Source organism: Pelobates fuscus, chromosome 7 (genome assembly GCF_036172605.1).
Source record: "Pelobates fuscus isolate aPelFus1 chromosome 7, aPelFus1.pri, whole genome shotgun sequence".
NCBI lineage: Eukaryota > Metazoa > Chordata > Amphibia > Anura > Pelobatidae > Pelobates > Pelobates fuscus.
In genome coordinates, this window is record NC_086323.1 from 5,454,296 (window position 1) to 5,482,058 (window position 27,763).

Here is a 27,763-nt window from a genome sequence, read left to right on the forward strand (position 1 = left end):
AAATACAAGTATTGTCAAATTATTGCTAAATTCTGATTTACTATAAATTAAACATCAACTAGGGCAGAATCTGTTTAATGGTTGAAAAACTTTTGAGCAGTCGGATATCCGCAGCCAATAATCCCTAGAATGAAATAAATCTGCTCATGGAAAAGAAATGCCCAATTCTAGCACTTACTGAGCCGGCTCAGCGTCTTTGTGTGTTTGTGTGTGAAAGAGGTGCTTTAGAGAGAAAGAATGCAAGACACGGATTTTACTTGATTGACAGTTTGCAAACTTACAGCAAGGATTGAGATAAGAATACCAGCCGCAGAAAGGACAGTGTCACTAATAGTTTCAGATGGTTTGTAGGGGTACATGATGCTTTCGTCTTCACAGTAAAAGCCCCGATGGTAAGGCTCGATTCGGTTAGTTTCAATTATCAGGAAAGGGAGGCCGGCTAGCAGAGAGCAGAGAAGACAAGAACAACATCCGTAAATCTACAACATAATCATAGCAATAAAATGCAATATCATGGACCTCGTGGACAATGCAACGCTTCTTGGGTGAAATAGGCTTTGGAGCTTTGAACATGACGGCAAACTAGAGGCAAGAGCTGATTTGAAGGTCCGCACCCTGAACTTTGCCAACCTTGTATTAATTTTCAAGATGTGTCAATATGGGAAGAAAGGCAACGTCCGCAGGAGACAGAAGATGTTATTAACGTTGAATAACCATGGCTGACGTTTGACAGATGTAACAGCTTCCGATACAATATGATTTGAATACTCCGACATGTCAGCTTAGGGGGAGTTTAATAGGGTTTCCCCAGGGGTGGTGGGACTTAAGGCGTTGGCCTTTCCACCATTTCAAACATTTTGAAAACACGAATGGCAGCATAGTGTTTGGGTGTTTTCTATGTTTAATATTATTATTAGATCTGCAGTCTATTTTAGTCCAATAATTCAAATGGTAAATGGAAAGTTAGGGACGGTTGGCCGTTAATTTGCCAGAACTCACAATGCAGAAGTGCGGGCAATTTGAAAATATTTATTTATCCACCTTGCGATTTCTCATGACTCTCATTAAGCAGCCAATTCCTCCGGAAGGTTGCATGGCCACAGAGATCCGTGCGTATTGCACACATATCACTTACAGAGACAATTGCCACCAACACCCCCAATGTAAGTAGCAGAGGCACAGATACAGTGCTTTTCTTTATCTCATATCTGATACTCTCATCGTTGCAGTAAAAGCCCCGCTGGTAGGGCATGACAGTAGACGTGTTCAGCACCACTGCTGGGAGAGAAACTGTGAGGATAAATATGAAACATCACAATTACAAAGGGCTCAGGTTTCCAAACATCCCTCTTAATAACTGGCTCAGTGACATGTTCGATCTTCCAGGGCCACCGGAGTGACAAATAGCATGCCTTGCTCAGCGCTCTGGCACTGAAAAACCCAACATGGGCTCCTACAGGGGACATGGAGAACACACTCATCCTGATGGGAAGAGCTAGAAGCCAGCATTTATTCTCTTTTCTTGCCACCATTAGTGAGAAACCTCTTTGCAGTCGGTGTCAGCTAGCTCCACCCATGAGGAACAGAATATTTTTCTAAGTATAAAAACAGGGAACCGGGAGAAGAGCATTGTAGCAAAAAGAAATGCATGAGAAAACAGACAGATGGAAAACATGTCGCTTTTGAAAGACACGAGGGCTATTATTTAAGTCATAATAAGCATGAAAGTGACAGGGCACATGCAATGGAGGGGTAAAAGGAAAAAACAGAAAGGAAAAACATGGGGACTACCATGAAAAAACAACAACAAATACAGTTATTAGATTAAATTAGTAAATACTTTTATATTTTGCAGGACATTTAGAAGAGATGCACAGAAAACGTAACCACGATGGCTGCCCTACCTAGCTGTCACATTACTCCTCTGATACACGAATAGCAAAGGAAACGAAGTGAAGATGGAATCAATAATTATATTTATTAGAAATACAGGACTTGGATAAATTATTATTACGATTGGCATTTACATAGCACCAACATATTCCGCAGCACTGTACAATATTATAAGAGGGGGAACAATTGCAATAAATAAGACAATTACAAAATGTTACAGGAGGTATTGTTTGATGAGGACCGCTCTCAAACAGAGCTTACAATCTAGAGGAGGTGGATATAAAGACACAATTGGACAAGCATTGAGAAATAGCAGTAAAACTGAGGCATCTCATTGCACTCGCTAAACATTGATAAATGAATCCCGTAAAATAGAGCATTTCTATAAATTAATTAAACAAATGAAACAATATCAGCTACATTTCTTAACAAGCCCTGCAGCAAAGTTTCAATATGATAATCTAGCCAAGCTCTGGGACAGGGAGCTGACGTAGGCTATTGATAGGACACTGATCTTCTGCAAATGGTTTTGGCATGACGATCTGTAAAACATATGTTACAGTGCTCAATAAAACTCACTGGAATGTTAACCACTTCTTCTCTGCAAGGATCAGGACAGTCGCAGTTCAATCTGTTATTTTAATTTTAAATCCATCCAATTCCTAGAGAGGTTGACAGCTCAGCAGGCTCCTATTCCGAAGGACGTTAAGTATTTTCAGATGTTATTGTAAAGTGCTGAATTCTTGAAGAGGCCAAAAGTTGAAGAGTAAAAAACCCCAATGCTATATCAGGGATTGGATTCCATAACAACAAGGGCGAACGTTATACCATTAAAAAAAAACCTCAATACTGGGTCTACATAGCTAAAAAGTAATAATTCACGAGATCTCCGAGGATGGCCTCAACTGACCTTAAGTAACGTTTTATAAAGTGAATATTTACAGAGATTTATATAAACCTCCAGCTACCAGCGTCTAAAAATGGAAAAAACGTACTTCATGTCAGTCCTGAACGGACTTCCACCTTGATAGAGGTTCTATATGCTCATTTAATGCCCCACCATTGTTAAACTGCCCATAGTCTAATAGTCAATCTGTGAATAATCAGTATTTAGACCCCTTGTATAAAACAGAATCCAATAGAGAACACAAGTTAAACTTCCCCATCACACAAACCACAATATCTTTGGCCAAAGACCATCTCCACATAGTGTCTCCTACAGAAGGAATAAGGTAATGATTGCCAACCTTAAATCTCGTAACATGGTATAATACTATGAATGCTACCAATTGATCAGTTGAATTAATGGGAGTTATTTAAAATGACTCTTTAAGCTGAAAGGGAAATTGAATTGTTCTAACGAGATCTCGCTGAAGACCTCATTTGAAATATCTGAATTGGTCATTATTATTTTTCGCCTCATTCGGGATTTCCAGATGTTGGAAAATTGAAAAGTTAAACTAGAAGGAACTTGGAGAGCTTAGTAGGATCCTCCGAACCTCGTACATTCAGCTCACAGTATTACGTCATTAATTACATGTTAGTTAGCGATACGCAGTATTACGTCATTAATTACATGTTAGTTAGCGATACGCAGTATTACGTCATTAATTACATGTTAGTTAGCGATACGCAGTATTACGTCATTAATTACATGTTAGTTAGCGATACGCAGTATTACGTCATTAATTACATGTTAGTTAGCGATACTCAGTATTACGTCATTAATTGCATGTTAGTTAGCGATACACAGTATTACGTCATTAATTGCATGTTAGTTAGCGATACACAGTATCACATAATTAATTATTAGTTAGCGATAAGCAGTATGATGTCATTAATTGTATGTTAGTTAGCGATACGCAGTATTACGTCATTAATTGTATGTTAGTTAGCGATACACAGTATTACATCATTAATTACATGTTAGTTAGCGATACGCAGTATTACGTCATTAATTACATGTTAGTTAGCGATACACAGTATTACGTCATTAATTGCATGTTAGTTAGCGATACACAGTATCACATAATTAATTATTAGTTAGCGATAAGCAGTATGATGTCATTAATTGTATGTTAGTTAGCGATACGCAGTATTACGTCATTAATTGTATGTTAGTTAGCGATACTCAGTATTACGTCATTAATTGCACGTTAGTTAGCGATACGCAGTATTACGTCATTAATTGCATGTTAGTTAGCGATACACAGTATCACATAATTAATTAATATTAGTTAGCGATACACAGTATGATGTCATTAATTGTATGTTAGTTAGCGATACGCAGTATTACGTAATTAATTGTATGTTAGTTAGCGATACTCAGTATTACGTCATTAATTGCATGTTAGTTAGCGATACACAGTATGATGTCATTAATTGCATGTTAGTTAGCGATACACAGTATGATGTCATTAATTGCATGTTAGTTAGCGATGCACAGTATCACATAATTAATTAATATTGGTTAGCGATACACAGTATGATGTCATTAATTGTATGTTAGTTAGCGATACGCAGTATGATGTCATTAATTGTATGTTAGTTAGCGATACACAGTATTACGTAATTAATTGCACGTTAGTTAGCGATACACAGTATTACGGCATTAATTGCATGTTAGTTAGCGATACACAGTATGACATCATTAATTACAAATTAGTTAGCGATACGCAGTACTACGTCATTAATTACGTTAGTTAGCGATACAAAGTATGACATCATTAATTACATATTAGTTAGCGATACTCAGTATGATGTCATTAATTAATATTAGTTAGCGATACACGGTATGATGTCATTAATTGCATGTTAGTTAGCGATACGCAGTATTACGTCATTAATTGCATGTTAGTTAGCGATACTCAGTATTACGTCATTAATTACATATTAGTTAGCGATACTCAGTATTACGTCATTAATTACATATTAGTTAGCGATACTCAGTATTACGTCATTAATTACATATTAGTTAGCGATACTCAGTATTACGTCATTAATTGCATGTTAGCGATACACAGCGGAGGGGTTATGGCATGTTAGCGATACGCAGCGGAGGGGTTATGGCATGTCAAACTGCCACGGCAACAGAACCTTTCAACCAGTGCTTTGTGCTTGGAACACCTGACTAAAGGCTGGAATTAACGAGGAACACAAAAAATATGAATGGAGCAAAATTTAACAATAAAAACAATAGTGTGTCTTGGCAGAGTACGATCAGGTAATACCGGCACGTGCCCAGTGCTATATTTACTTATGGCAAGTTTCTGGGAAACACCTTTAAACCTCAATTTTAACAAATCAAAATAAACGATTTTTATAATATTCAGCAGTTAACAAAAAACTCTAATGAAAAATATCTCACTGGAGTATTTTGCAAAAATAAAAAAATACAAAACAATAAAAAAACCTTAAAACAAATGCTAAATAAACAAAGTGAGTCCCTGTTCAGGAGGTCGATGCTGGCAAATATCACATGGCGTTATTTATTATTACATATCACATGGCGTTATTTATTATTACATATCACATAGAAAGTACTAAACTGGATGGAAATATCCTTCAGGTGACCAGACGTCTTGACAGTGTAAATAAAGGAAAGAGTTAACTGTGCTCCCGGCTGCGGGGTTTTGCTGGCCCCGTGGGAGGGGGGTTGGAAATATCTCTTTAATATTTGCAGTGCCGTATTTTGGGACAGAGCCCAATATATGTGAGAGATGCCAGCGAGCTCGGGGACGGCCTGCACATTATACCAGCCTCACGGCTCACACTGTAAATATTACGCTTTCATGCATGCGACAGGGGGGCTACCGGTCTTGGGGCACATGCAAACCTTGTTTGGTTTGTAATATATGCTCAGATTATTGAAACTGGCACGCTTCCCGAGTCGCTGGTGCTGTGGGCGATTTTTCTCAGCCTTGCAATCTTTGATTCTCTGCGAACAAATTATGTCTGTGTACACACCTATATATAAAGTGATTTCACTAAAGTGCTTTATGTACATTTACCACCCTGGCTGTGTTATGAAAATGAATATCTTCTTATATTTTATGAGAACAGAGCGTCTTACTGTAATCCACATAAAAAAAAGGATTATTTTTAGATGTTTAAAAAGTATTACAGCTGACTATTCCCCCTCTCTACATAACCAGGATACCCCTCCCTGTGCCTTTATCTGATCCCAGAAATCCCTGCAGTGTGGCAAAGCATTGAAGGATACACTCAGAGAGGCACATTTATCCTTTAATTAATCAGCAGGACAGCGCATTCACACCCATTTCTCCCATCACATCGTGACTAGGAGAGCTGTATGTTTAACTATAAAGGGGGTTCTGGGAGATTACAGCTGGCCTGATTACTTTGCCTGATTGTCTTCACTTCCTGCTAGGAGAGGACGATAAAGGCTGGAGCTAAGGCACACGGCGATGTGTAAATTCCTGTAATCACAACGACACTGACATGATCCATAGAATTTTAATATTACAGGTCACCGGCCCATACATTGTGTACAGATATTATATATGTCCATGCTGGAGAATGTAATCACCTGATCACGCATTTCTAGCAGGGAAATAATCAAACTATTATTCATGTCCCCTTGCATTCTGTAGATTCTATCCACACCCACGATCTGTATTGCTGAATTCTACTTTATTTAGAAGCTGATGAAATCTGATCTGAACCCCAGAGCCACATGTGAGTCTGCACAGCTTCAGCTCCACATCCCATAATCTGCATATTGCATGTCCAGTCCCATAAACCAAGTAACAATGTGGCAATAAACTCTGGTATCCACAGGACAACCAAAGGGGCATGTTATAACTGACGGGAAATCTGTCTTTCAAACTCCAAATACCAGCGATTACACTATCACTCTACAATCTAATGCGTGCTGTAACAAACCTGGAATAAAACAACATTTAAAATACTACGGTGTAATATTCTGAGAAATGTCACATTGATTCCGGGAGATAATCAGCTAATAACATCCTCAATAATTATCCCATAGTAAAATACAGGAGGCTACTTTCATTTGATTCATTTTTTCATACATTGGCTATAATCGCCATTAAAATCAATGCTGTCCGTTACCCTGCTTTGTTATTTTACTAATACCATAGAATCGATTTGTACATGATTTAACCCGAAGATCTAAGTACATATAACCTGATCTAGTTTACAATCCAAAGGTCTCAAAAGCTTGTGATTGTTAAAGAAGGCATATCCTTAGTGTGTCTCCTCCATAGGACTGCGAAACGAAAGAAAGGCTAGATCTTCTAAACATAAGGAACTTAGTAGATAAATTCATTCTCTTAGTTGTGTCAAACCAGTAGTACATAACGTATATAATGTGTACAGTGTTACCCAGACTGTGCATCGACGCAACACATGACAGTTCTGTGCCTTGTAAAAGGCAATAACCATTAGTGCAGATTTTACGCAGGCCGGCTGTTAGCGTAATATCCGATTTATGTGATTCCAAGAGTTGCAAAGAGCCAGACAACATATCTTAAGGCAACAACGAGAGCGTTCCGTGGCCAAGTCTGTCAATGTTTGTATTGTAAATGGAAAATCCTTCTTTAGCACCGGCGGCTGCCACCTGCGTAAATAGCGTCAGGATGTATCCGTGTAACTAAATACAAACCCGGCAAGATTAACTGGGGGAAAGGAAAATATTCTGCATCCTACGAAAACGAGTCACAAAAAGAGAATATTAAAAAAAAACTAAATAAATGCATCAGACAATACGAGATAAACCAGATAGCCGAGTAGCATGTCCCACTGTATCACAGGCGTTAAAGTGAAAAAATACAAATGATGGGCTATCAGAGCATCGAACGTACAAAGTAACTCCGCAAACAGGGAGGAACATACTGCCGGGGTTCTATATCTGTAAAAATTACCAGCAGGTGAAAAGACAGTTCGAAAGATGCCGGGTCTATGTACTAAACACTGGATTGCTGACTTCAGAAACAAATTTAATAGAAAAACACATCTCCATTTCTATACTATACTGGAGATTCTCTCCAATTCTGATATTTTTAAAGTAAATTACAGTCATCAAAAATAGATTTTTGGTAAATATTGCCCATTCTTTTGCACGGTTAAGGAAAGGTTGAAATCTCCAGTAACGGAATGGGACGCTTTGTCCAGACACGTAAAGTGACAGTAACGGAATGGGACGCTTTGTCCAGACACGTAAAGTGACAGTAAGGGAATGGGACGCTTTGTCCAGACACGTAAAGTGACAGTAAGGGAATGGGACGCTTTGTCCAGACACGTAAAGTGACAGTAAGGGAATGGGACGCTGTGTCCAGACACATAAAGTGACAGTAACGGAATGGGACGCTGTGTCCAGACACATAAAGTGACAGTAACGGAATGGGACGCTGTGTCCAGACACATAAAGTGACAGTAACGGAATGGGATGTTGTGTCCAGACACGTAAAGTGACAGTAACGGAATGGGACGCAGTGTCCAGACACGTAAAGTGACAGTAACGGAATGGGACGCTGTGTCCAGACACATAAAGTGACAGTAACGGAATGGGACGCTGTGTCCAGACACATAAAGTGACAGTAACGGAATGGGACGCTGTCTCCAGACACGTAAAGTGACAGAAACGGAATGGGACGCAGTGTCCAGACACGTAAAGTGACAGTAACGGAATGGGACGCTGTGTCCAGACACATAAAGTGACAGTAACGGAATGGGACGCTGTGTCCAGACACATAAAGTGACAGTAACGGAATGGGACGCTGTCTCCAGACACGTAAAGTGACAGAAACGGAATGGGACGTTGTGTCCAGACACGTAAAGTGACAGTAACGGAATGGGACGCTGTGTCCAGACACATAAAGTGACAGTAACGGAATGGGACGCTGTCTCCAGACACGTAAAGTGACAGAAACGGAATGGGACGCTGTGTCCAGACACATAAAGTGACAGTAACGGAATGGGACGCTGTGTCCAGACACATAAAGTGACAGTAAGGGAATGGGACGCTGTGTCCAGACACATAAAGTGACAGTAAGGGAATGGGACGCTGTGTCCAGACACGTAAAGTGACAGAAACGGAATGGGACGTTGTGTCCAGACACGTAAAGTGACAGTAAGGGAATGGGACGTTGTGTCCAGACACATAAAGTGACAGTAAGGGAATGGGACGCTGTGTCCAGACACGTAAAGTGACAGAAACGGAATGGGACGTTGTGTCCAGACACGTAAAGTGACAGTAACGGAATGGGACGCTGTGTCCAGACACGTAAAGTGACAGTAACGGAATGGGATGTTGTGTCCAGACACGTAAAGTGACAGTAACGGAATGGGACGCTGTGTCCAGACACGTAAAGTGACAGTAACGGAATGGGACGCAGTGTCCAGACACGTAAAGTGACAGTAACGGAATGGGACGCTGTGTCCAGACACATAAAGTGACAGTAACGGAATGGGACGCTGTGTCCAGACACGTAAAGTGACAGTAACGGAATGGGACGCTGTGTCCAGACACATAAAGTGACAGTAAGGGAATGGGACGCTGTGTCCAGACACGTAAAGTGACAGTAACGGAATGGGACGTTGTGTCCAGACACATAAAGTGACAGTAACGGAATGGGACGCTTTGTCCAGACACATAAAGTGACAGTAACGGAATGGGACGTTGTGTCCAGACACATAAAGTGACAGTAACGGAATGGGATGCTGTGTCCAGACACGTAAAGTGACAGTAACGGAATGGGACGCTGTATCCAGACACATAAAGTGACAGTAACGGAATGGGACGCTGTGTCCAGACACGTAAAGTGACAGTAACGGAATGGGACGCTGTGTCCAGACATGTAAAGTGACAGTAACGGAATGGGACGTTGTGTCCAGACACGTAAAGTGACAGTAACGGAATGGGACGCTGTGTCCAGACACATAAAGTGACAGTAACGGAATGGGGCGCTGTGTCCAGACACATAAAGTGACAGTAACGGAATGGGACGCTGTGTCCAGACACGTAAAGTGACAGTAACGGAATGGGACGCTCTGTCCAGGGAGCTTTGTCACAAGAATAGTATTTATTGAAGCACTTGGTAATTGGGCTTATATTTGCTCAGTCACCTGGCCTCAACAGGAAAACACTTTAGTCCTGTGGTACACAGGTTTTAATGGATCATATGATCACAGGGAGATCTCATCTGTTCCCACGGGAGAGATTTCACATCTTTGGTGGTTCTGCTGCTGATCCCCATTCAACGTATTCCAACTCTCAGAAAGACAAAGGCTCGACTGTGAAGGCCCATTGTCAGTGTCCCACATGCTAATGACCTGTGATGGTTAAAGAACTCCCAGCACCGTGCAGGTTAACCCTGACTACTCAGAGTACGGACGTAAGTCACCGTGTACAGAATACAATGCGCTAGTGTTTCATGGCAGGAATAGTGAGGGCTAATTCCAATGTCCTCTTTCAGAATTCGAGTAACAATGTCCGTTCTGCACAATGTGAATAGCATTCTTGAAAGACAGGCTTCAACAAGCTGAACGGGAAAAGAAACCTCTTTTGGATTCATTGTGACCAAGTGTCAACAACGAGTCTTCTGTTCTTCGACTTGGATCCAAACAGCAGAGTCCATTATTTCACTAATCCACGCACAGCACTCATCTTACTAGTTAGCGAACCTCTCAGTGCTGAAAAAGGAACGTGAGCGATTGTTAAAATCCTTATTTTTTAATAATTACACCCAAGCAGGACTTGCTTTGAAGTGTAGTAGACATGATTATATGATTGGGCTGAAAATGATCATTCTGGAAGTTAAACATATGTTTCAGTTTGGCCTCATCTGGTAGATTTTTACAAAACCTGGAAATGTTTATTTTATGCCAAGGATGTCCACCTGTTTCTATATTGTAAACTAGTATTAGAACTGTGACAATCACATGTTAGAAAGACTACAATTCAGATTATTTCTGACCTCCTGCCCTGTGGTTTTTGGGTTGGCAACAAGCACAGGATTGGCAGAAAGGGGGCCAACCCTGCACATGAAGAAAAGGGCAGATGCCAAGAATGTTCTAGCTCCTTTGTAATCAGTCTTGAAAAGCCTTCATCAATCAGACAGCGAACTCTTTGCTAAGTTTTCTGTACGAGATCCTGGGAGAGTTTAACGTTTGACACATGGCGTGCCTTGAGCTGGGGGCAGTGGGCTCATAATTACCGGCGACCTGGTGCCAAAAAGAAAAAAAATATATAACATAATGCTTGGAAAGCAGAGTAACGAGTATCATTATACAGATTACAGGAGAAAGAGAATCGGGGTAATACTATACAGTAACTCTTTGCATTCTGAATCGAGAGAGGAGAATGCATTGCTAGGATCCAGCATTTACATTCAAACAAAGGGACATTTTAACATCCTTGTTATTCGTGATACATAGAAACCCAGCTCACTGCCTATAATTAACAAACAATACAAATCATTATTGCTAACAGTACTAGGTATCTGTCCTGCATCTTCTCTCCGATCCTCCGAAAACATTGTTTTATAAAACCGGGAAGCGGCTGAGCTTTATCAGCCAATCCCTGGCTACCTGTTCAATCCTACCCGGCACAGTGTAATGGAAGCACAGTAATTGCTGGATGACCAAATGACAACATTCCTTTTGGGACTGAAAGGACAATAGGGAATCACACCATCCCCCATGGTAATGAAATAGCTAACCACCCTCTAGACCTGGCACCATCTAATCATTATGGGGCCCACAGAAAATGGCCTGGTATGTTCATTGTAAGCTCCGGCCTCCGATAACAGTGTGCTGACAGACTGCACCGCTGGGAAAATGGCAACTGTCCCCGAATGGCTGTCATAATACGACAGCATTTGGCCATAATGATACAGTAGCAGTGACAGTATAACCACGGCCTGACGCAGCCAGCCACGAGGAGCCAGACATAGTAAACAGCAGCTCACGTGGGAACGTGAGATACACAAAGTCAGGGCTGAATGATACGAACCCACGCTCCCTGCCAAGGGGTCACATGTAAAAAGTTCCCATCGAGAGGCTAGGGATTCAATAAATCATTCTGTCTGAATACTAATAAGGTTTTAGTTATTCGCCATATCATACAGAATTAGACACTTTGTGAGTTATCACTAATACTCAGCCTTAATAAACCGTGTAGCTGTTATTAACAATTTATAGAACTCAATTGTAATTTATAACAAGAACAATGTATGTTATTTACACAGACTGATTTCTAAACACATTTATTGTAGTTTAAAGACACATTACTGGGAGTATTATTGCTGTGGAGCTCTGTTATACACTCAGACACATTACTGGGAGTATTATTGCTGTGGAGCTCTGTTATACACTCAGACACATTACTGGGAGTATTATTGCTGTGGAGCTCTGTTATACACTCAGACACATTACTGGGAGTATTATTGCTGTGGAGCTCTGTTATACACTCAGACACATTACTGGGAGTATTATTGCTGTGGAGCTCTGTTATACACTCAGACACATTACTGGGAGTGTTATTGCTGTGGAGCTCTGTTATACACTCAGACACATTACTGGGAGTATTATTGCTGTGGAGCTCTGTTATACACGCAGACACATTACTGGGAGTGTTATTGCTGTGGAGCTCTGTTATACACTCAGACACATTACTGGGAGTATTATTGCTGTGGAGCTCTGTTATACACTCAGACACATTACTGGGAGTATTATTACTGTGGAGCTCTGTCATACACTCAGACACATTACTGGGAGTATTATTGCTGTATAGCTCTGTTATACACCCAGACACATTACTGGGAGTATTATTGCTGTGGAGCTCTGTTATACACTCCGACACATTACTGGGAGTATTATTGCTGTGGAGCTCTGTTATACACTCCGACACATTACTGGGAGTATTATTGCTGTGGAGCTCTGAAATACACTCCGCCACATTACTGGGAGTATTATTGCTGTGGAGCTCTGTTATACACGCAGACACATTACTGGGAGTGTTATTGCTGTGGAGCTCTGTTATACACTCAGACACATTACTGGGAGTATTATTGCTGTGGAGCTCTGTTATACACTCAGACACATTACTGGGAGTATTATTACTGTGGAGCTCTGTCATACACTCAGACACATTACTGGGAGTATTATTACTGTGGAGCTCTGTTATACACTCAGACACATTACTGGGAGTATTATTGCTGTATAGCTCTGTTATACACCCAGACACATTACTGGGAGTATTATTGCTGTGGAGCTCTGTTATACACTCCGACACATTACTGGGAGTATTATTGCTGTGGAGCTCTGTTATACACTCCGCCACATTACTGGGAGTATTATTGCTGTGGAGCTCTGTTATACACTCAGACACATTACTGGGAGTATTATTGCTGTGGAGCTCTGTTATACACTCAGACACATTACTGGGAGTATTATTGCTGTGGCGCTCTGTTATACACTCAGACACATTACTGGGAGTATTATTGCTGTGGAGCTCTGTTATACACTCAGACACATTACTGGAAGTATTATTGCTGTGGGGCTCTGTTATACGCTCAGCCACATTACTGGGAGTATTATTGCTGTGGGGCTCTGTTATACACTCAGACACATTACTGGGAGTATTATTGCTGTGGGGCTCTGTTATACGCTCAGACACATTACTGGGAGTATTATTGCTGTGGGGCTCTGTTATACACTCAGACACATTACTTGGAGTATTATTGCTGTGGGGCTCTGTTATACACTCACACACATTACTGAGAGTATTATTGCTGTGGAGCTCTGTTATACACTCAGACACATTACTGAGAGTATTATTGCTGTGGAGCTCTGTTATACACACAGACACATTACTGGGAGTATCAATGCTGTGGAGCTCTGTTATACACTCAGACACATTACTGGGAGTATTATTGCTGTGGAGCTCTGTTATACACTCAGACACATTACTGGGAGTATTATTGCTGTGGAGCTCTGTTATACACTCAGACACATTACTGGGAGTATTATTGCTGTGGAGCTCTGTTATACTCTCAGACACATTACTGGGAGTTTATTATTGTGGAGCTCTGTTATACATCTAGACACATTACTGGGAGTATTATTGCTGTGGAGCTCTGTTATACACTCAGACACATTACTGGGAGTATTATTGCTGTGGAGCTCTGGTATACACTCAGACACATTACTGGGAGTATTATTGCTGTGGGGCTCTGTTATACACTCACACACATTACTGAGAGTATTATTGCTGTGGAGCTCTGTTATACACTCAGACACATTACTGAGAGTATTATTGCTGTGGAGCTCTGTTATACACTCAGACACATTACTGAGAGTATTATTGCTGTGGAGCTCTGTTATACACTCAGCCACATTACTGGGAGTATTATTGCTGTGGAGCTCTGTTATACACTCAGACACATTACTGGGAGTATTATTGCTGTGGAGCTCTGGTATACACTCAGACACATTACTGGGAGTATTATTGCTGTGGGGCTCTGTTATACACTCAGACGCATTACTGGGAGTATGATTACTATGGAGCTCTGTTATACACTCAGACACATTACTGGGAGTATTATTGCTGGGGAGCTCTGTCATACACTCAGACACATTACTGGGAGTATTATTGCTGTGGAGCTCTGTTATACACCCAGACACATTACTGGGAGTATTATTCCTGTGGAGCTCTGGTATACACTCAGACACATTACTGGGAGTATTATTGCTGTGGGGCTCTGTTATACACACAGACACATTACTGGGAGTATCAATGCTGTGGAGCTCTGTTATACACTCAGACACATTACTGGGAGTATTATTGCTGTGGAGCTCTGTTATACACTCAGACACATTACTGGGAGTATTATTACTGTGGGGCTCTGTTATACACTCAGACACATTACTGGGAGTATTATTGCTGTGGAGCTCTGTTATACTCTCAGACACATTACTGGGAGTTTATTATTGTGGAGCTCTGTTATAAACTCAGACACATTACTGGGAGTATTATTGATGTGGAGCTCTGTTATACACTCAGACACATTACTGGGAGTATTATTGCTGTGGAGCTCTGTTATACACTCAGACACATTACTGGGAGTATTATTGCTGTGGAGCTCTGTTATACACTCAGTCACATTACTGGGAGTGTTATTGCTGTGGAGCTCTGTTATACACTCAGACACATTACTGGGAGTATTATTGCTGTGGAGCTCTGTTATACACTCAGACACATTACTGGGAGTATTATTGCTGTGGAGCTCTGGTATACACTCAGACACATTACTGGGAGTATTATTGCTGTGGAGCTCTGGTATACTCTCAGACACACCAACAAGATGGAGCTCCTACCATTATCATTACATTGGAGAGGTCCTGTGTAAGGACTGATGGATGGGTGAGCTGTGGACGGAGAGATTCTATATCCATTTTGCTATTCTTCTTCCCCTGGATTATTGATTCGGGAGCAGGAAGAAAGGCCATTTTACATTTTATTGTCCTGCCTTAATTCAACTTAGAACTGTGAGTGCAATATACCTCTGATTTTATTATGGTGTGTTATTGTATTACACTTCTTTTGGTCCTTTCATTATAGATAGAGTGTACATTTCTATGTGGGCCATTTGTTATAGATTGTCATGTGGAATCTGGTATGAGACCACCGGGGAGTGGATTACAGTAGTCAAGGCAGGAGATAATTATGGTGTGGATAAGACGTTGTGTTGTATGGGCGTTAAGAAGGAGCTGATATGAGCTTTTAAGATGAAAATGGTAGATTTAGAGATTGACTTGCTGAGTGGAGTGAAAGAGAGGTCAGAGTCAAAGAAGACGCCATGGCAGCGGGCCCGTGGGTAGAGTTGGCTCTCGAGCCTCTCTGCCCGGCTGAAAAGGTTCATTGTTTATACCATTGAGCTTCTCAAACTCCTGATGTATCCTGAAGTTGAACCCTAAACGTCTTCTCATGGTGAAAACTCTCAGCAACACAGAGCTTTCGCCAACATGTTAGTGGTCCGTAACAAGCCAAGAAACCTTAGAACACATTTAGGACCAGCATTTATGGGAAGGAAATAGAGAATTTCAAAGCAAAAAATGACTACAACAAAAAAGGATTAGTGAAATGAAAGAAAATACTTTAATTATTCACCAAGGTATATAAATCAATATCAGTGACTGATGAACTAAGATAGATCTAGTGAGCGCTGACATTAAACATAACCTTGGATTATTTATCTGAAAATTAAGAAAAATGAAAATGAGTAAAGTTGTGTTTTCGTTTAATTCACAGCAAAAATCTGAGATCAACTCTCGTTCCATGTGACTACACTCCACGTGTCGTTAATTACGGCACTGCACAATTTTGACGCAAATTCTTCACTGAGTCATTAGTAACATGCATTTGGACTGGCTGAGGGAACAGGTTAAAGTGCTTACAATTCAGCAATGATTGGCTGAATGGCTCCTTGCCACATTGTATCACTATACTGCTGCTCGATGATGTAGGGTTATCGCCACAGTTTGCAATAAATTGCCTCCTGACAAAAAAAGGGCTATCGCTGTGAAGAGGACTTTCTAAATGTACCCGTCCCTTAAAGGTAACAAGTTCCAGTCGCCAGGTATTCACCATTCAGTTTAACACTATTGGTGAACTTTCACACATTACAAGAGTCTGAGAACACACATTGTGACCCTACATCATGCACAGATAACACTGGCTGTAACGTGGAGTCCGGGTCTGGCTGATTTCTATGACATTTTCTGGCTCCTGAGGACTTGGACACTTCAACAACATCAGAAAGATTGATGGTTTGAATAAACAGCGTACACTAAAAGAACACCATGATATTTCCATTATTGTTTTTCTAACTCCCTAAACAATAACTCTGCACATTTCTGATGTGGGTCGTCCCACCAACCCCCTCAAAGCATTCTGCGTTGGTTAATGGACTGTTTGTTCACCTTTTCGTTCGGACGTATTCTATCAAGTATGTATTTGTCAAACTTCTTGGCCAGACTTGTAAGCAGAAAAGAAAGCATCATAGTCCTTTCCTTTATCTGAGAAAGTGCATTCAGCCCAGCGCGCAGAGAGCTGGCTTCCAGGATAATGATGCTTCCATTCACTTTCTCTGCGTGTGAACAGAGCTTTAGACAATGAGCCCCCAAGCAAACTGAACCGGTTGCACAATACCCAGCTCTTTTAATCTGGAATCACTTCTCCTATCGTCGCCAGAATAAATATTGCCTCCAGAATAAAACCAAAATTCAAATTTAGAAAAACTCGACATAAATCTGATCACAAAAAACTATTCGTAAGAACTGAGAAACGAGACGGTTATAAACGTCCAGACCATAATTTGAGGCACATTCCTTGAATTGTGGGAATTTCGAAAGCCAGAACAGTTCATTTACATGACAAAGCTTCATTGAATTTAGTGAATAATATTTGAATTCTGATTCCAGGAAGGTCTCCGCGTTGTTAGATGGGATGGAGGTTTTAACTGTTTAAACCGTATAAGATAAATTTGAATTTAATTGCTAGGCACGGTGGTTTTTGGATGCAGGATTTTATTTTCGGAGTGCATGTTGTTTGTGCGATGCTAACGACGGCCGTGCTGAATGATGTGTGTTAAGAAATGCTCAGTGTAAGTTCTTGGCTCGTTTCTATGGAGATTCCACTGAAACAATAAGTATTGTAATCACTTTTGAAAAGGATCTGTGGGAAAAAACTAACTGGCATTGGCCGCTGCCGAACGCGTTGGCTTTCAGCGAGGGAATTCAATGGCCAGAGAAATGCAAAGTACAATGTCGTATTCACTTTTCAATGATACTGAATTAGATCAGACAGTTGAAAGGGACTATTGTTCTAGTTATATGTCTGAGCTTCTTTTCCATCTTTGTTTATTTTCTAATCAAATGACTGACATAAGCAAAGACGGCAAGTTCCTAAATTATTATCTGGGAGATCTCTGGAGAGTGAACACAGAGCGAGCCCCGGTACAGCATCTAATGAAAAGGGAGATTTTAGGACGTGCATTTGATGTTGTTAATGACTAGCCCAGTTCTGGGTACAAACTGTTTAGCTGGCGAGGGATGATGTCGGTGAAGGGCACTTTTTAAGCCCAACCATGCCAAAACTACATATTTTCATCTAGAAGGTTAAAAATCACATCAGTTGCAAACATTTAGGGTACGTATGTGCGTTTCACCTTATACCCAACGCAGGGTGCGTATCACCTTATACCCAACGCAGGGTGCGTATCACCTTATACCCAACGCAGGGTCCGTATCACCTTATACCCAACGCAGGGTGCGTATCACCTTATACCCAACGCAGGGTGCGTATCACCTTATACCCAACGCAGGGTGCGTATCACCTTATACCCAACGCAGGGTCCGTATCACCTTATACCCAACGCAGGGTGCGTATCACCTTATACCCAACGCAGGGTGCGTATCACCTTATACCCAACGCAGGGTGCGTATCACCTTATACCCAACGCAGGGTGCGTATCACCTTATACCCAACGCAGGGTGCGTATCACCTTATACCCAACGCAGGGTCCGTATCACCTTATACCAAACGCAGGGTCCGTATCACCTTATACCCAACGCAGGGTGCGTATCACCTTATACCCAACGCAGGGTGCGTATCACCTTATACCCAACGCAGGGTCCATATCACCTTATACCCAACGCAGGGTGCGTATCACCATACCCAACGCAGAGTGCATATCAACATACACAACGCAGGTTCCGTATCACCATACCTAACGCAGACTGCATTTTACCATACACAACACAGGTTCCGTATCACCATACCCAACGCAGGTTCCGTATCACCATACCAAACGCAGGGTCCGTATCACCATACCAAACGCAGGGTCCGTATCACCTTATATCCAACGCAGGGTCCGTATCACCTTATACCCAACGCAGGGTCCGTATCACCTTATAGCCAATGCATGGCCTGAAACGGTATATCTAACACAATGTCCGTATCACTTTATACCCAACGCAGGGTCCATATCACCTTATACCCAATGCAGGGTCCGTATCACCATACCCAACGCAGGGTGCGTACCACCTTATACCCAACGCAGGGTCCGTATCACCATACCCAACGCAGGGTCCGTATCACCTTATACCCAACGCAGGGTCCGTATCACCATACCCAACGCAGGGTCCGTATCACCATACCCAACGCAGGGTCCGTATCACCATACCCAACGCAGGGTCCGTATCACCTTATACCCAACGCAGGGTCCGTATCACCTTATACCCAACGCAGGGTCCGTATCACCATACCCAACGCAGGGTCCGTATCACCATACCCAACGCAGGGTCCGTATCACCTTATACCCAACGCAGGGTGCGTATCACCTTATATCCAGCATATAGGTATCCACCCCAGGGTTAAACCCATCCACAACAGGGTTATACCACCCCATTGAGTTTCTGTGATCTGAACTCTAACCCTTAATAATCCCCTAGGACAAACATTTCAATTCAGCTCAGCCTACGACTGGCTTATTGTGGATTCCTCATTAATTAACCCGAATGGTGCTGGGCCGTGCAAGGTGCAGAAATGACATTTATTGACCACCCTTTCCTGGCACCACACACCCCTACGGCAGTGGTGGCTCACTCTTCATGGACTACACTCCCATGATTCTCAGCATGAGGCTGGCTGCGCTTGGCCAGGCTCAGCATTATAATAAATGAGAATAAATGACAGAAATTTGTGTTTTCCTGCCAGCTGTTATAACAAAACCCCTCAGATACTTTGCGTGGTAGATCCGCTGCCTGGATCTCCGCCAGCGAAGCCCACTGGATAATAATTCTATCATTTACCGGCTGGACGCAGGAAACAAGCGAAGGCACAGAAAGGTGACGCAATATTTTGGTTTTCATTTCGTGAAGATCTGAACGTTGAGAACTGCAACATTAACTCATTGCAGATTCACTAAAACGGAAAGTGGAAGGATATTTATCTTCCTTAAAAATAAACAAATAAAAACTTCTGCACTGCTGATAAGAAACACAGTGCTCTTTATATCTGCAGCATTTTAAAGGATTTTGTGATGAACATACAGCCAATAGGTCGTTGCTTCTGGTCTCCTGGATCAGGACGTAAACCTAAGGTCCCAGGCCATTTTAGTGGCTCGCGGTTTCAGGGGTTATACTCTGCTCCTAACAGTTATTTGAAAAAATTAATTTCCAGCAGCTCCCCAGTAACTGCCACCAGTACATGGTTACACTAATGTTCTCCATCCCACCGCTTAATGGACACACCTAGAACACTGGGAATTATCCCGACAGTGGGAAAAGGCCAAATACCCTGACACTGGGAAAAGGCCAAATACTCCGACACTGAGTAAAATCCAAATACCCCGACACTGGAAAAAGGCCAAATACTCCGAAATTGAGGAAAAGGCCAAATACTCCGACACTGAGTAAAATCTAAATACCCCGACACTGGGAAAAGGCCAAATACTCCGACATTGAGGAAAGTCCAAATACCCCGACACTGGGAAAAGGTCAAATACTCCGACATTGAGGAAAAGGCCAAATACTCCAACACTGAGGAAAAGGCCAAATACTCCAACACTGAGGAAAAGGCCAAATACTCCAACACTGAGGAAAAGGCCAAATACTCTGATATTGAGGAAAGTCAAAATACCCCGACACTGGGAAACGGCCAAATACTCCGACACTGGGAAAAGGTCAAATACTCCGACATTGAGGAAAGTCCAAATACCCCGATATTGAGGAAAAGGCCAAATACTCCGACACTGAGGAAAATCCAAATACCCCGACACTGGGAAAAGGTCAAATACTCCGACATTGAGGAAAGTCCAAATACCCCGATATTGAGGAAAAGGCCAAATACTCCGACACTGAGGAAAATCCAAATACCCCGACACTGGGAAAAGGGCAAATACTCCGACACTGAGGAAAATCCAAATACCCCGACACTGGGAAAAGGCCAAATACTCTGACATTGAGGAAAGTCCAAATACCCCGATATTGAGGAAAAATCCAAATACCCCGACACTGGGAAAAGTCCAAATACTCCGACATTGAGGAAAATCCAAATACCCCGACACTGGGAAAATGCCAAATACTCCGACATTGAGGAAAAGGTCAAATACTCCAACACTGAGGAAAAGGCCAAGTATTCCAACACTGAGGAAAAGGCCAAATACTCCAACACTGAGGAAAAGGCCAAGTACTCCAACACTGGGAAAAGGCCAAATACTCTGATATTGAGGAAAGTCCAAATACCCCGACACTGGGAAAAGGCCAAATACTCCAACACTGAGGAAAATCCAAATACCCCGACACTGGGAAAAGGCCAAATACTCCGACATTGAGGAAAAGGCAAAATACTCAAACACTGGGAAAAGGTCAAATACTCAGACACTGGGAAAAGGTCAAATACTCCGACATTGAGGAAAGTCCAAATACCCCGATATTGAGGAAAAGGCCAAATACTCCGACACTGAGGAAAATCCAAATACCCCGACACTGGGAAAAGGCCAAATACTCCGACATTGAGGAAAGGCCAAATACCCCGATATTGAGGACAAATCCAAATACCCCGACACTGGGAAAAGGCCAAATACCGCAAAGTGGAAAACTACCCTAACACTGGGAAAGGTCCAAATATCCGTAAGCTGGGAAATTACCCTGACACTAGAAAAAAGTCCAAATTCCCTGACTCTAGAAAAGGTCTAATGAAGGGTTTTATAATCATTTGCTACCATTTGTCACCGGGCTAACTGTACAACTGAAGAATGCCATTTTTATTAAAAAAATGAAAACGTCAATATATTTATTTTTTAATTATATATATTTCCTTCTTTAGTTTAGATTACCGCCCTCCCTTGTTTTTTTGTGTAGAACTTCCCTTTATTCGAGACTGCTCCTGTGATGTCATCATTTCTCCTCCAGCGAAGTCATCAACCCTAATGACAATCGTCCAATCAGATGCTTCTCACAGATGCGTGCGCAGCAATCGCTGCACTTGGTCAGTACAGTGCTTGCCAATGAGAATCCATGAATCTGATCCTTCTCTCAGAGAAACATTGACACATACAGAATCCAGAGTCAAAACCCCCTGCATGCGGACACTGGATGATGACTTGATTTATGTCAGAAGCCCGTTGAGGCCACGTTCTCTGAGAACCGGCACCATTTTCATTGCCCCAAAATCATTTCACCAAGAAAAAGAAATGTTGTAATACCTGCCCAGTTCCTTGAAAAACTCAGGGCTCAGTAAAGGTCGACCCAGACCTAAATGTGGGCAGCGTAGCTACGAAGGTAGGTTGTTCAGTTAATGGGTGCATTGATTAGGGACAGTCATTGTCCTTATTACTGGCAGTTACTGTACATTCACCCATCCAGCAGCTTAATATATAACAAACCTCAATCCCTGACCCCTCTCGCTGCCAGGACTCACACTTCACATCCTTCACGTGGATCATTTTATTTTGCCATGTTTTTATAATGACTTTAAAAGCTGTGCCAGTAGTTGTGCTGGTATAACGAGCGTTCTCACAGGGAAAAGCAAAATGGAGGAAGTATGAAGAAAGAGAAACTAACGGACAGAAATGATCTGCAGGTTCACAAATGATTCCTGAATTCTTGGTTTTCTTATTCAATTCCTCAAAATGTAAAGGATTATGGGACAAGTCTGGTATAAACTCTGCTTTAACACAATCACGTATAGCATTACAACGATGACATTGTAATAAAAGCTCACACAATGAATTGGGGCCCATCCTGGCACAGTGAGAGGGCCCCTCGTTGCCTGACCCATGCAGGGTAGGAGGGCTCCGTTAGGCACCCATGGTTGAGCAATTCCCTGAGTTTCCTGGAAAGGGTTAGAATTTCCTCTCATTACTGAAATAAAATATCTTTCACTCACTGCACTAAACCAGGAAACAGAAATATTTTCTGTAAATATTATAAAGAGGGTGGGCTAAATTAGTCCAATATGCTCGCACACATTGGTGAAATACTTGGCATTTTCTTACCTCCCTAAATGTCATGGTAAAAATCTAAGAAAAATGTTTTGTTTGAGAGCAGACTTGCCATCGTAAGCAGAATAATATATTGTATTTTTAAATGCAGGATATTTGATAGATGTCATAGCTCAGGCATAACAGACTGTATTTAAATCCTATCACACTCAGCCAGGGGGTGATGGGGTGCAAGGCACAAAACAAACATATTATATCTCTCAGCTCTCTACCCACGATCACAAACATAAAGTTTGGCCTGTGTAATGGGTAATGTCAACAAGATACAGACCAGCCATGCTGTGCCATGGACAGATTTAAAGGGACACTATAGGCACCCAGACCACTTCACCTCAATGTCCGTATCGTTTTAACCCTGCAATATAATGTTTACACTGCAGAGATTAAATGCCTGCAGTGGCTCTCACACTGACAGTCACTAAAGAGCACCTCCTCCGAAATAGCAGAGTAATTCTCATAGAGACATCTGATTGGCGCAGAGTTGTAGTTTGCCATGCATGCGCACTAGGCATAGGATTGGCTGAGTTAATCAAGATTGATGATCTCAGCCAAAGAGGTGGGGCGACTGTGGAGAGGGCAGCGTGGGTTAGAAGATATGTAAAGTAACTATTTCATCTTTGCATGGGGGGCGGGGGGTTGGGAGTGGGGCGGCAGTAACCTAAATGGTGACTTGTATTCCTAACACGACAGTGTTCTTTTAATTGGCAGTTTTATAAAACAAATAAATGGTAAGGTGAATGCACAATATGAGATCCAAGCTCAATCGTCCCCATTTCCCTTCAATACATTAACTTCATTAGATGTTAAAACTGAAATCTTTAAATCTCTGAAATTCTCAGCTTTGGTAATAAACTCACAGAGAAGGCATATCCTGGTCTGCTCTCTGAGCCGGAATTAATTTGATAATGAACCGCTTTATGGCCAAATTAATAAAAGCGATAACAAATCTCCATCTAAGACAGGTTTTAGTTAATAACGCATGTGGTCGTAAATAAAGATGTGAAATATGCCGTCTGTGTTTATAGTCATTTCCCTACACCCTGCTGCAACGGTAAGAGGGGCCGCGCCGCGTTATGGGGTTCAATGCCGAGAGCTAAAATTAACAGACACCTTCTGTCCCAGGGCGAGGGATTCAGCCATCATGAAGCTCTAGGATCAATAATTAAAAGCTCCTCTCCCCCTAGGAAAGTAAACAGACCCTGGGTAACAGGCAGAGGTGGCCGGCTAGGAATTACTGCTGCATGGTCAGTCACATGGGAGGCGAGAGTCAATGATTTATTTCAAGATAACCCATCAACTGAATGAACACAACTACTGCTAGCTAAAAATCACAACACACTACCACAGCAGCAATGTCACCGGGAATCCTTCGGACTGCTCTCCAAACCTCCCGTGATGTAATGCACAGTAATGTGCAGTGTGTGTGAGTGTGTCACAGAGCTCCACAGCAATACAACTCACAGTAATGTACAGTGTATCACAGAGCTCCACAGCAATAAGATTCTTAGTAATGTACAGTGTGAGTGTATCACAGAGCTCCACAACAATACAACTCACAGTAATGTGCAGTGTGTGTGAGTGTGTCACAGAGCTCCACAGTAATGTGCAGTGTGTGTGAGTGTGTCACAGAGCTCCACAGTAATGTGCAGTGTGTGTGAGTGTGTCACAGAGCTCCACAGTAATGTGCAGTGTGTGTGAGTGTGTCACAGAGCTCCACAGTAATGTGCAGTGTGTGTGAGTGTGTCACAGAGCTCCACAGCAATACAACTCACAGTAATGTACAGTGTATCAGAGAGCTCCACAGCAATAAGATTCTTAGTAATGTACAGTGTGAGTGTATCACAGAGCTCCACAACAATACAACTCACAGTAATGTGCAGTGTGTGTGAGTGTGTCACAGAGCTCCACAGTAATGTGCAGTGTGTGTGAGTGTGTCACAGAGCTCCACAGTAATGTGCAGTGTGTGTGAGTGTGTCACAGAGCTCCACAGTAATGTGCAGTGTGTGTGAGTGTGTCACAGAGCTCCACAGTAATGTGCAGTGTGTGTGAGTGTGTCACAGAGCTCCACAGCAATACAACTCACAGTAATGTACAGTGTATCAGAGAGCTCCACAGCAATAAGATTCTTAGTAATGTACAGTGTGAGTGTATCACAGAGCTCCACAACAATACAACTCACAGTAATGTGCAGTGTGTGTGTGAGTGTGTCGCAGAGCTCCACAGCAATAAAACCCACAGTAATGTGCAGTGTGTGTATGAGGGTATCACAGAGCTCCACAGCAATAAAACTCTTAGTGATGTACAGTGTGTGAGAGTGTATCACAGAGCTCCACAACAATACAACTCACAGTAATGTACAGTGTGTATGAGTGTATAACAGAGCTCCACAGCAATAAAACCCACACTTATGAGAAGTGTATGTGTGTGTCACAGAGATCCACGGCATTAAAACTTACAGTAAGTGTGTATGAGTGTGCCAAAAAGCTCCACATCAATAAAACTCAAAGTAATGTACAGTGTGTATCAGAGAGCTCCACAGGCATAAAACCCTTATATTGTATGGTTTATATGTGTATGTCAGCATTCCACAGCAAATAGAGACTCACCATATAGTGCTTCAGTTCCCTGGTCAATTACATTTCCCAATTAAATTAATAGATCTGTGCATCATTGATGCTTGAATTCTCTCTCTGCCCAATCGACTCAGCTCCCTTTCTATGTCTGATCTTGGCTCTGTGATGAAAGCACCTTCGTCACTAGGATTTGGAGAGGCCTGCTTGCCAGCCTCTTGCCCTGTGACCATGGCCCCTTGGATATATTGCCCTTTAAAAACACTATTTGGGCATATTGGATTTTAAAGGCACTGTTTCTGCCCCTTGAACTTTTAACTGGAACAGATTCAAACATGTGCACGGTGGGACACTATAGTGATCCTTTAATTGTATCACAGGCTTAGGGGAGGGCTTGTGTGCTGTATGTGGGAGTGTTGGACATTGTTGTATTGTTCTGATTGGTTTGTGTCCTTTGTGTGCCTGTGCTCCATCAGGTCAAAGGGGTGTGCCTCTGGCCTGAGGAATTGTATAAATTGTGAGTGCTGGCTTGCATTAACCCCTTAAGGACACATGACGTGTGTGACACGTCATGATTCCCTTTTATTCCAGAAGTTTGGTCCTTAAGGGGTTAAAGAGTACCTGTTCTACCCTTCATGAAGTCTTGGCTCATGTTTGGGGGATTGGAGAACCACACTCTGGGGATTGCTATAATCACTATACTCCCCAGAGTATAATCACTAGCTCTTGTAAGAGCTGTTCCTGTTCCTCTCTGGACTAAGGAGAGGTCCACCCACTGTAAGCTGGTCCAGGGTGGGTGGAGGATGGCAAAACCCAAACCAAGCTGCAGCGGTTTGTGGGGGTTGCAGTGGTTATGGTGTCGAGTGTGGTGCTGAAGGTCCTTGGCGAGCACTAGGAGCATCGTTTGACGGAGGCACCCAGTCGGGGTGGAAGGTGGTCCGTCACTAGCTCTTTTTCTATGTCTGATCTTGACTCAGCTCTCTTTCTATGCCTAGTCTTGACTCAGCTCTCTTCCTATGCCTTGTCTTGACTCAGCTCTCGTTCTGTGCAGGGTCTTGACCCAGCTCTCGTTCTGTGCAGGGTCTTGACCCAGCTCTCGTTCTGTGCAGGGTCTTGACCCAGCTCTCGTTCTGTGCAGGGTCTTGACCCAGCTCTCGTTCTGTGCAGGGTCTTGACCCAGCTCTCGTTCTGTGCAGGGTCTTGACCCAGCTCTCGTTCTGTGCAGGGTCTTGATCTATGCCTGGACTTGACTCAGCTCTCTTTCTGGTGGCTCCTGGCAGGGCACTAAGATGAGTGAGTCAATGCGTGTGTAATTCTGCCCTCTCTGTGCTTTGTGCCCAGTACAACTGTGAGTTTAGAAAATTCAGTATACACAGAACAGCCAGAACATGATCTGAGAGGGAACAAATCCCAAGGTCAGTATAAATAAATAATGTTCAGTTAGAACATTCTTCCTGATATAATGCAACATATCTCACAACTAAAAGTAATAACCACATTCAGTAAAATTCACTTACCCAGGATTTAGCAATGAACGAGTTTAAAATGACATTAAACAACCGATACAGAGCTCAGGCCAGAGATTATATAAACAACTTGTGACGGACTGCCTGGTACCCCGACTGGGTGCCTCCGCCAATCACTGCTTCATAGTAGCCTGTAGTACTATAAGCACCGCACTGGACACCATAAGCACCATAGCCTCTTAGCTGCCATAGTTTGTCTGGGGTCTCCACCCACCCTAAATCCAAGCCCAGGATCCAGCTTCCAGTGGGTGGACCTCTCCTCCTATAGCAGGTATAGCGGTGTAGCTCTTACAAGAGCTAGTGATTATAGCCAGTATAGCAATCCCAAGCAGGTATAGCTGGTATAGCTGTTCCCTACAATCACGAGACGAGGCTGCGTGTTGATGGTGAAGTGAACTGACTTTAACGGGACCACACTTGGCCTTTTATGATAATCCCCATGCAAGGAGTACTCCCACCTGGACCTGATGGAAGACTACAGTACAAAGTTAAAGACCAATGACAAAGTTTGTTCAAGTACAGGACACTCCCATACATAATCATACAATCCCTCCCCTCTGCCTGGGAGATAATTGAGTTAGGAACTGTACCAAAAAAAAACCATACAATTAAAACATACAAAACCCCCCTCAAAAGTTACATCCCCTGATAGCCCCGATCTGGGTGAACAACATATCCAAAAATCACCCAGGTCGGTTCTGGAATTTCCGGGAAGCCGTAG

General features: G+C 42.4%; 1 protein-coding gene across 2 annotated transcripts in view; it reads right to left on the reverse strand.

Annotated features, from left to right (window-relative positions):
* Positions 1–27,763, reverse strand: part of PLPP3 (phospholipid phosphatase 3) — an 83,498-nt gene that overhangs the window by 49,485 nt on the left and 6,250 nt on the right. Inside the window, exon 2 of one of the 2 annotated variants that reach the window (XM_063427643.1) lies at positions 282–439. In XM_063427643.1, coding sequence (XP_063283713.1) covers positions 282–439 — 158 coding nt within the window. Of the gene's footprint in view, positions 1–281; positions 440–1,135; positions 1,291–27,763 lie in introns of both variants that reach the window. The other variant, XM_063427644.1, reaches the window with a different exon arrangement.